General features: G+C 36.7%; 3 protein-coding genes across 4 annotated transcripts; 2 read left to right on the plus strand and 1 right to left on the minus strand.

Moving 5' to 3' along the window:
* Window positions 2,431-5,265, plus strand: LOC104758786 (transmembrane 9 superfamily member 6-like). Its single transcript, XM_010481730.2, has 7 exons — window positions 2,431-2,617; window positions 2,894-3,058; window positions 3,140-3,249; window positions 3,349-3,457; window positions 3,546-3,658; window positions 3,759-3,909; window positions 3,971-5,265. The coding sequence occupies exons 1-7, from the start codon at window positions 2,510-2,512 to the stop codon at window positions 5,126-5,128; spliced, it is 1,914 nt and encodes a 637-aa protein (XP_010480032.1). The 5' UTR covers window positions 2,431-2,509; the 3' UTR covers window positions 5,129-5,265.
* Window positions 5,204-7,050, minus strand: LOC104758785 (mini-ribonuclease 3-like). The gene is made up of 6 exons (XM_010481729.2): window positions 6,773-7,050; window positions 6,554-6,690; window positions 6,067-6,156; window positions 5,829-5,881; window positions 5,538-5,640; window positions 5,204-5,440 (listed from the first exon to the last, which is right to left on the minus strand). Exons 1-6 carry the CDS (start codon window positions 6,999-7,001, stop codon window positions 5,315-5,317), a joined length of 738 nt encoding a protein of 245 aa, XP_010480031.1. The 5' UTR covers window positions 7,002-7,050; the 3' UTR covers window positions 5,204-5,314.
* Window positions 7,173-10,018, plus strand: LOC104758784 (DEAD-box ATP-dependent RNA helicase 20-like). Of its 2 annotated transcripts, none has more exons than XM_010481726.2 (10): window positions 7,173-7,392; window positions 7,601-7,869; window positions 8,046-8,225; window positions 8,303-8,464; window positions 8,563-8,717; window positions 8,799-8,891; window positions 8,978-9,063; window positions 9,161-9,387; window positions 9,478-9,711; window positions 9,826-10,018. In XM_010481726.2, the coding sequence occupies exons 1-10, from the start codon at window positions 7,337-7,339 to the stop codon at window positions 9,870-9,872; spliced, it is 1,509 nt and encodes a 502-aa protein (XP_010480028.1). In that variant the 5' UTR covers window positions 7,173-7,336; the 3' UTR covers window positions 9,873-10,018. The 2 variants fall into 2 exon arrangements, with proteins under 2 accessions (XP_010480028.1, XP_010480030.1); XM_010481728.2 differs by having other exon boundaries at window positions 7,174-7,392; window positions 7,609-7,869.

Consider the following 10,502-nt stretch of genomic DNA (forward strand, 5'->3'; position numbering starts at 1 on the left):
TTTCGAAAAATTGTTTTCTGAGTACTAAAGAATTGTATTATTGAAGTGTTTTTTAACTTTCAAGCATCAATCTCTAATTCAAGGTAATTTAATATTTTTGCTGCGAATGACCTGTAGTGTTTCTCGGTTAGATTATTATTACTGTTAGTCGACACTATTAAGTTCATACATTAATCTTAGTTTTGTTAACTTTTAGTCTCTTCAAAAATTTTAGCCTTTCCGGTTTTCATGTTTTTGCATGGCTAATGTTATTAAGTACGTGTGCCATATTTTTTGCATGGCTAATGTTTTTGATTCTCAATGTGCAGATTTTATTTTTTGACTTTTTGGAAAAACCAAAACCAAGATACGAGAGGCATGATGATATGCAGTGATGCTAGAGCTACGGATAAGCCAAATTTTTTTAACAAACAGGGTATAATTATAATTTTATATATGTGCTTATTTAACCTATTTATTTTTTCTAACAAACATGGTATAAATGTTATTTATTTATTATTATTATTATTTTTTTTTCTGTAGGATGTCCATTAGATGTTCATGATCCATGTTAGTTTACATTTTTTGTAAATAAAGTTTTTAAAAATTTTAGTTGAATTATAATTTCTTATACTTTTTGGGTATCCAACATTTTGATAATATATAGAAATATTACAAATGAGCATGGAAATAGAGAGTGCCGAAGAAAAAGCCAGACATACTTGTGACAACACAAAATCAAATTCTAGAAAGCGTAAGCACGACCAAATGACAAGTCAAGTTAGAAAGAAAAGATCTACTAAAGGTAACTTATTTAGTCTTTGATGACTTTCTAATCTGTATATACAACTTTTTAAAAACATAATGTATAACAGTCACTTTTAGAGTGATCTGGAATCTGCCAAAAAAAAAGAAAATGCAAGAAATTTATAAAATTAGTGTTTAACCTAAAGAAGAGAACATCAAAAGGTGAGATATTATTATCACTTGTTTCCCCAATCGTTTTCGCTGTTGTTTATTGAAGAACATGATGGTATCGATTCATAGACATAAGTGGGAAATCAAATAGAGGGGGATGCAGCCTGGAAGGAGAGCAGCCGACACGGTGGAATGGGATGCATTGGGAGAGACCAACATAAAATCCTCTATTCTATATTAATTTTCTGAACTTTTGTAGTTTAATTGAATTGCTTTGATTGAATCGCTGATGAGTGTACAAGTTTTTGTCTATATGCATTCTTAGTCTGTTACGTCTTGATTTTTTTTTCTTTTCCAAAAAGGAATATGTGATTTGAAGCAAATATTACAAATCCATGTATCAAATGTGTAAGTAGGAAATAAGGCAATCAAGATTAACCCATTAAAAGGGAGGAAAGAAGGGGGTCTTTTGAGGGAAAACGTGAGACCAACATGCATGTAACTGTGGAAAGCATTATAGCCAAATATATATCTCTAAAAGTTGTAGCTGAAGTATGTGAGTTACTCTATAGTCTATACTAACCAATTAGGTTTGATTGGTCGGTCATATAAAACTCGGTTTTGTACATATCTAAAAGTGAGAGACAAAAAACATCCACAAACATCCACAAACATCCAAAAGTAATGTTCATAGTAAATCATTTGTATACAAATTCCACTTGCTTACAGCATCGGAATATTGATTGTGATTTGTGAATCAATAATCTATGGAAAGAGAAATCGCGTATCAAAGTGAAGGCGAAACGAAACTCAATCTAGCCATCTACTCCGATCCCAATCTTCGACCTTCCTTCGACAAGTGGCATTTAGTATTTTCTCGATACAGTAAATAAACCAAGAGAGAAGCAGCCTCGTATGTATTTCGATTGATAATGATCAACAACAAAGACAATTTCTAATAGCGAATTAAGAAAGGATACCAATATATAGCACTATATGGTCGGAAACAAGCATAAGTAAAATTTTATATATGGTTAAAAGTAATATTTATAATAAATCAAGCTCTAAAAAAAGCTCACTTTTGTGTGTGACAACATAAAATATAATAACATTGAAATGAATATTTGGTTTTTTAATCAGCAGAAAGCCATAGCAAGAAGTGAAAATTATCAAATTAATTTAGAAAAGAAATAATTTAGGATGAATTACAAATGTTAAATTTCAATTTAGTATTTCACCTCCCCGTACGGCAACGCACGGGTCGCTTTCCTAGTAGTAACAAAAGGATACTAATAGAATGTCTTTTTTTTTTCTTTCTGTCATCATATAAATAGGATATCAAAAAGAGCATACTTTTATTTGTTTATTTAATTATGAAATGAAAATATTTTGTATATATTGTGAATTTCATTTTAACATTTTAACATTTTTTTTTGTCAAAAAGAAAGAAAAAAACAAATAAAGAATATAGAAAAATAAGCGAAACGTTACCGTTTTATAGTAAAAACGCTTTCTTCTTCCATTGATTTTTAATCCTCTCACTGCTCTCGGCTACTTGTTCTTCTATCTGAGAGAAGCGTCGAGGTCGAGGAAGAAGAAGAAAGCAACGAAGATGGCGATCAGGATTCGAATCTACGGCACTCTCTTAATCCTTTTATTCTTGTTCTCCACCATTCGCGCTTTTTACCTTCCCGGTGTCGCTCCTCGCGATTTTCAGAAGGTACTCTTTTTAGTTATTCCGATCTCACGTTTGATGGCGTTATCGATCTAGGGTTTCTGATGTTGATTCCGATTGTTTTAGCGTGTAATACAATCTAGATCTATGGGAAATTACTGCGTCTAGTAATGTCGTCGAAGGATCTTTGAGCTGTAATTGCCAATTAGAGAATGTAGGGATCTGTGAAATTGAATGTTATAATCAGCTTACGGTGATTTATTTTGAAGCTATTGAGCTCATGAATTTGTAAACCTTTGCTTGTGCTGTGATTGATCACAGGGGGATCCTCTTTATGTCAAAGTGAACAAATTGTCGTCTACGAAGACTCAACTTCCTTATGATTACTATTACCTGAAATACTGTAAGCCTCCCAAGATCTTGAATACTGGCGAAAATTTGGGGGAGGTTCTCAGAGGAGATCGCATTGAGAATTCGGTTTATACTGTAAGCAAAAAGCTTATATGATTCCTCTTCTTTCCGTATCATCTTTGGATTTGATGCTGAGAATTTCGATTTTTGTTTCAGTTTGAAATGTTGGAGGATCAGCCTTGTAGAGTAGGTTGCCGTATTAAAGTCGATGCTGAGTCTGCTAAAAATTTCAGGGAAAAGATTGATGATGAATACAGAGCTAATATGTAAGTTTATATATATAATTATGCTGTTCTTGATTTGTATGAGGTAGTTTTGAAATTTTGATTGATTCTTTTAACTTTTATTATGAAATGATTGTGCAGGATTCTTGATAATCTTCCGGTAGCTGTTCTTAGACAAAGAAAAGATGGGATTCAGTCAACCACTTATGAACATGGTTACCGTGTTGGCTTCAAAGGGAGTTATGAAGGGGTAATACGTCTCTTAAACCTTTGACTACAGTCTTACCTTTTAAGCATTTTCTTGTACTAATTAGGAGTAGCTTGCTTTGCTTTTGTAGAGTAAAGAGAAGAAATATTTTATCCATAACCACTTGAGTTTCCGAGTCATGTACCATAGAGACCAAGAGTCTGACTCTTCTCGCATTGTTGGTTTTGAGGTTACGCCTAACAGGTATTGTCTACTTGGTTATCATCAACATTTATTGATGAGTATGATTTGGTCTCAATTCTTATAAGCTACTGTTTTTTTTTCTCTCTCTTCTTTTGGTTAGTGTATTGCATGAGTACAAAGATTGGGATGAAAACAATCCTCAGTTAACAACATGCAACAAAGACACAAAGAATCTGATCCAAAGCAACACTGTTCCTCAAGAAGTTGAGGAAGGAAAAGAAATTGTGTTTACATATGATGTCACCTTCAAGGTAATTTTGAGAGCTCTTTATTTGCGTTCTGTGAACATTTTATGACGTTTGATATATGCAGGAGAGTGAAATCAAATGGGCTTCGCGATGGGACACATACTTGCTAATGAACGATGATCAAATACACTGGTTTTCAATCATAAACTCACTTATGATTGTCCTTTTCCTCTCTGGAATGGTAGCCATGATCATGATGAGAACTTTATACAAGGATATTTCAAACTACAATCAGCTCGAGACCCAAGACGAGGCTCAGGAAGAAACTGGATGGAAACTTGTACATGGAGATGTCTTTAGGACTCCCGCCAACTCTGGATTACTCTGTGTGTACGTTGGCACAGGTGTTCAGATTTTTGGTATGACCCTTGTGACAATGATGTTTGCATTGCTGGGTTTCTTATCTCCATCCAACAGAGGAGGGCTTATGACTGCCATGGTTCTCTTATGGGTATTCATGGGCATCTTAGCGGGTTACTCCTCTTCTCGTCTTCACAAAATGTTTAAAGGGAACGAGTGGAAAAGAATCACCTTGAAGACTGCATTTATGTTTCCTGGTATACTCTTTGCAATCTTCTTCGTTCTCAACACACTTATATGGGGAGAGCGGTCATCTGGAGCCATTCCCTTTGGTACAATGTTTGCTCTAGTATGTCTCTGGTTTGGAATCTCTGTCCCACTAGTCTTCATTGGTAGCTACTTCGGTCACAAAAAACCAGCAATCGAAGACCCGGTCAAAACAAATAAGATCCCGAGACAAGTACCAGAGCAACCTTGGTATATGAAACCTGGTTTTTCAATACTAATTGGAGGCATCCTTCCATTCGGAGCAGTCTTCATCGAGCTCTTCTTCATCCTAACATCGATCTGGCTCAACCAATTCTACTACATCTTCGGATTCCTTTTCATCGTGTTCTTGATCTTGATCGTGACCTGCGCAGAGATCACAATCGTTCTCTGCTACTTTCAGCTCTGCAGTGAAGACTACAATTGGTGGTGGAGAGCATACCTCACATCAGGCTCATCCTCACTCTACCTCTTCCTCTACTCCATCTTCTACTTCTTCACAAAGCTTGAGATCTCAAAACTAGTATCAGGAGTGCTCTACTTCGGGTACATGATCATCATCTCGTACTCGTTTTTTGTGCTAACCGGCTCAATCGGTTTCTACGCATGTCTATGGTTTGTTAGAAAAATCTACTCCTCAGTGAAGATTGACTGATTAGATTAAGTGACATTACTTTTGATGCCTCTTGAGGTTTGTTGGTTGGTTTAGTAGTACAGTTGAAACAAAAAATTTACCAAATCTTTGTATCGTTTTGATGAATGGATCCTATATTCAAAACATTTTCAATCATACAGTCATACAGACTACAAAGTTATGCATGTAACTAGATTACAAAATAGTTTATTTAAAAGATAGTTTAGGCTTGGCCTCCTTAATCATTCTCTCTGTTGAAGAACCACTTGAAAATCCTAGCTTCTGCATCATTTCTTCCAATCTTTTCCCGTTTGATAGATACAGATACCCAATCTGAGAAATTGAACAAACATAAAAACGGATTTTACACAAGGTAAAAGCAACAAATTTTGTACTACACTTATGAGTTTCAGATTTGAACGCAACTTACCAGTGTTTCCAATGATGAGGCCTTGTTGTAAACGGCAACACCAGCACGCCTAGTTGACCGTGTTTTAACCGAGCCTACGTTTTTTCCCCACCGAAGTACATCTCTGGAACAACAAAGTTTCCATCACATCGATCAATATATGCCATCTCAAACAAAAAGCTTGAAATAGTTATGATGTTAATATCTTCGTGCATCTTTCAGATAAATGGAGAGATGGTAGGAGACAAAAAATCTTGATGCTAAACATATGTATGAATTTGCTTGCTAACTTAGCAGGATTTTGCAACTGACCTTTCATCTTTCGTTAAGAAATCATCATCAACAAGCTTCTGCAGCAAAGCATACTGAAGAAGAAAGACACACAGAAGAGTTTAGCTTCAACAAGAACAATGATAACAATACCAATGCCGATACATTATAGGCTTATTAAATGGAAGAGACGACATAACAACTTCACACACATAATGAAATTGCAAACAAAAATGTGAATCAGAGGTAAACAGAGAGTAGAAGGGATAAGCAAACGTACTTGTGCTTCACATCGAACCACTGCTCTAACACGGTCGTTATATTCTTCAATACTAAGTGGAGGGAAAAGAAAATGCCGACGAGCATATATCTAAAAAGCCAAAAAAATATGGTTAACGATATAAAATTAAAGGGAGTATCAACAAAGTGAACTCCTTTAATGTTATAAACACTATCATTTTAACATTCTTGCACCCTAAAACAACAAGGATTAAGTGCAATTTAGTTTGTCTTAAGTCACGAACACAAGCTCATAGTGACCATCTTAATCCTATAAACACTAACATAATCCTCATTTGATAGCCTTGCATCCTAAACTGGTCTAAAATCAGGAAACACAAACTCATAGTGATTGCTATAATGCTACAAACACCAAAATAATCATAATTTGACATACTTGCATCCTAAAACAACAAGTATTAAGTACATAAAACTTGTATAAAATCACTGAAGAACAAACAAAAAAGTGGAAATGGCAGAAGACTAACCTCGTAGATTGAATCGCCAATATAAGCTAAAGAGGCAGCATTGAAAACAGATCTAGGTTTCTCAACTTTTGGTGGACTTGGAAACCATTTCTCATATCCAATACAAGAAGCATCATCATCAAATCCATCACCAATGTCTACACATAAAACCAGAAATTTAGTAAGAATCTTGAAGTGGACATAACAAAACGGTTCTTCATCAAAATCCTAATTATTTACCTTTGCTTGCGGGGCGTTTGAGCAAATCAGAAACAGAGACGCTTGCTTCAGTTGTTAAGTTAGTCGCCGGAGATGATGACGACGGAGACGGAGGTGGTACGAAAGAACTCAAATTAGGGGTTTTCTTAACATTTCTCGGAGCATTAGGATTGTATCGGAGCTTCGGCTGCGTTGTATCTAAAGCAGCTCTCACGATAGTAGAAGAAGAGCTCGCTGATAAAATCGCCATTGTTTTAAAAAAAAACTTCCAGCTTTTTTTTTTTTTTTGTTTCCCCTGTTTTGAGACGGTACTAAAGATGAGGCGGTGACTTTGATTAATCCACGTGGCGTGTTATTAATTGTCTGTTTCACAGAAATAAATAAAGACAAGCGTAGTTTTAGCAATACGAGCCTTCTCTCTCTCTCTCTCTCTCTCTCTCTCTCTCTCTCTTTCTCTCTCTCTCGCTCGCTCGTCCCAATTTGTAAAACCCTAACGACTAGATTTCAGTTACCCGTAGCTCCCTTTTTTCCTCAACTTTTCCGATCATATTTCTTAATCGGAGAGAGACTGATTCGGCCAACGTCATGAGTCGCTACGATAGCCGAACCGGCGATTCCACCTCTTACCGTGACCGTCGAAGGTACGTATGTGTTTGCTTTCGTATCGAAATTGATAAACTCATTGTTTCCTCTTAGTTGCTCTATGCACTCCCTTTGTACCGAGTATGAAGCAAATCCGGCTTAATTTTGATCGAATTCGTGTGCGTGATGCGTTTTGAATTCTCTGTGGGTGTGTACTGTTGGAGAAGAAGAAGAGTTTGTTTCATTTTCAAATTTGTTTGTTCTTAGTGACTCAGGGTTTGGTGGGGCTTCATCATACGGAAGCTCAGGTAGTCATACATCAAGCATGAAAAAGGATAGTGATGGCAATGTCTCTCCAAGGAAGCTAGATTTGGATGGTTTGACTCCTTTCGAGAAGAATTTCTATGTCGAATCGCAGGCTGTGGCGTCTATGACTGAGGCAGAAGTTGAAGAGTATCGTAAGCTGAGGGAAATCACTGTTGAAGGCCGTGATATTCCCAAACCTGTCAAGAGTTTTCGTGATGTTGGTTTTCCTGGTGAGCTGATTTCATATCCAAAAGAACTACTACTGCTTTTGACTTCTGTTTGATTTGTTTTCTGCTCTTGAATTTGGGAATCATGGTAGGGATTTAGACTGTGATCAGTTTCACTTACATGTGTATGTAAGTTCTTTTGTATATTGCTACTGATAAGAGTTACCTGATTGGCCCAGATTATGTTTTGGAAGAGATTAAGAAGGCTGGTTTTACTGAACCTACGCCTATACAATCTCAGGGCTGGCCAATGGCAATGAAGGGACGTGATCTTATTGGCATTGCTGAAACTGGCTCTGGAAAGACTCTTTCCCACTTACTACCTGCAATTGTCCATGTCAATGCCCAACCAATTTTAGGTAACGCTTGAGTTTTACTCGTGAAGTTCTTTTTCCTGGTTGTCAAGGCTGTACTGATTCAAAACAACTTTTCTCAGCTCCTGGGGACGGCCCAATCGTCTTGGTTCTTGCTCCGACACGTGAACTGGCTGTGCAGATACAGCAAGAGGCATCTAAGTTTGGTTCATCCTCTAAAATTAAGACTACATGTATTTATGGTGGAGTTCCAAAAGGGCCTCAAGTGCGTGATCTCCAGAAAGGTGAAGAGTGCTTTTCGTGACATTTCTCAAACTATTAGATTTCTGATTCTTTGTTGTGGATGGTTCTGATAGTGATTATTGGGGGCCTGTGGATTTAGGTGTGGAAATCGTTATAGCTACTCCCGGGAGGTTAATAGACATGATGGAGTCGAACAACACAAACCTGCGAAGGGTTACTTATCTTGTTTTGGATGAGGCTGATCGAATGCTGGATATGGGGTTTGACCCTCAGATTCGGAAAATTGTTTCACATGTTCGTTTTCTTACTTCTGTCTTGGTCACATATATGTGTATCCTTGGTGCTTTGTCTTTAAATCTTTTTTAACCTGTGCAGATTCGGCCAGACCGTCAAACTTTGTATTGGAGTGCTACTTGGCCTAAGGAGGTGGAACAACTATCCAAGAAGTTTCTTTATAACCCATACAAAGTAAGAGTCATCTCTCTTACGTTTCTCATAATGGTTTAATTAGCAGTCAACAAAAAGTTAGCAGGCTTCTTTTGTCTCAAGTGCAGGTGATAATAGGATCTTCTGATTTAAAAGCTAACCGTGCAATCCGTCAGATTGTTGATGTCATTACAGAAAGCCAAAAGTATAACAAGTACGTCTCCTTAACTATGCTCTCCTTGTCTCAATCTCATTTCACTTGTCATGGAAATTGTGTTGAATCAAAAACTATTCTTTGCTATTTTTTTCAGATTGGTGAAGTTGCTTGAAGACATAATGGATGGAAGCAGAATTCTCGTCTTCCTCGATACAAAAAAGGGATGTGACCAAATCACTCGTCAGCTTCGCATGGATGGTTGGCCTGCTTTGTCAATACATGGTGATAAAAGCCAAGCTGAAAGAGATTGGGTTCTCTCGGAGTTTAAATCAGGCAAAAGCCCTATAATGACTGCTACAGATGTGGCAGCTCGCGGATTAGGTACTACAATATTCCCTTTCTCCTCTGTGCGCAACATCAACTCCAGTTAAGCATGCGACAAGCTAACAAATGTATTCTTGTTTTGAACAGACGTGAAAGATGTGAAGTATGTGATAAACTATGACTTCCCTGGATCACTGGAGGATTATGTTCACAGGATTGGAAGAACGGGTAGAGCAGGGGCTAAAGGAACAGCATACACTTTCTTCACAGTTGCAAATGCGAGATTCGCCAAGGAACTTATCAACATACTAGAAGAAGCTGGACAAAAAGTGAGCCCTGAATTGGCTTCAATGGGTCGCAGCACCGCCCCTGCTCCTCCAGGTCAGTCAGTTTACACAAGCAAAAGATTTCAAGTTCTTCTTGGTTATATCAATTTTTTTTGTCAAAGTTATGATCATTTTGGTCGAGTCTTGATTCTGATTATTGTGGAAACAGGGCTTGGGGGATTCAGAGACCGTGGGAGCAGAAGAGGGTGGAGCTGATCACACTGATTTTTGTATGTTATTATGGCTTTAGTGGCTCAGTGAATTTTCTTTCTCCATTGATTTGCGACCTTACTACTATTTTGTTCCTCAAACATTTGACATTTACAGCAAAGCATTAAAAAAAAAACATGTAAGATAAAACATTTGATCTGATCATCCGAATTAGAGTAAGATAAACCATATGTATTTTCAGAAAAAAGCATCCTAATTAAAAATTGATTGGGTCTAATATCATTTCTAATTTTCTTGAGATATCTTTTTTCAAAATAAATTCAGGTAGTAAAAGCATTTTTTTATTATAATCTGTAAACGAATTATAATAAAGAGATATTAAAAGCACAAGTAAAATCCCTAAATTAAACTTGAAGCCCAAGAGAGGAAGAAGAAGAAGAAGAAACGAGAGACATCACATTTGGCGAAGAAAGAAGTGAGAAGCTATCTGAGTTGATCGAATCGAGTCGCCATGAGTGAAGAAACTCCAAAGCTTTTCACCAATAAACCTAAGAAGAAGGGTAACACATCAACACTATTTATTATTACGTTTTTGTTTTCGGAAGAAGTAGTCGCTTTTTTGCCCAGCTCACTCAACGAATCTTTCACAATTTTTTTTTTTTTTTTTTTTGATTT

This window comes from Camelina sativa, chromosome 17, assembly GCF_000633955.1.
Source record: "Camelina sativa cultivar DH55 chromosome 17, Cs, whole genome shotgun sequence".
Lineage (NCBI taxonomy): Eukaryota > Viridiplantae > Streptophyta > Magnoliopsida > Brassicales > Brassicaceae > Camelina > Camelina sativa.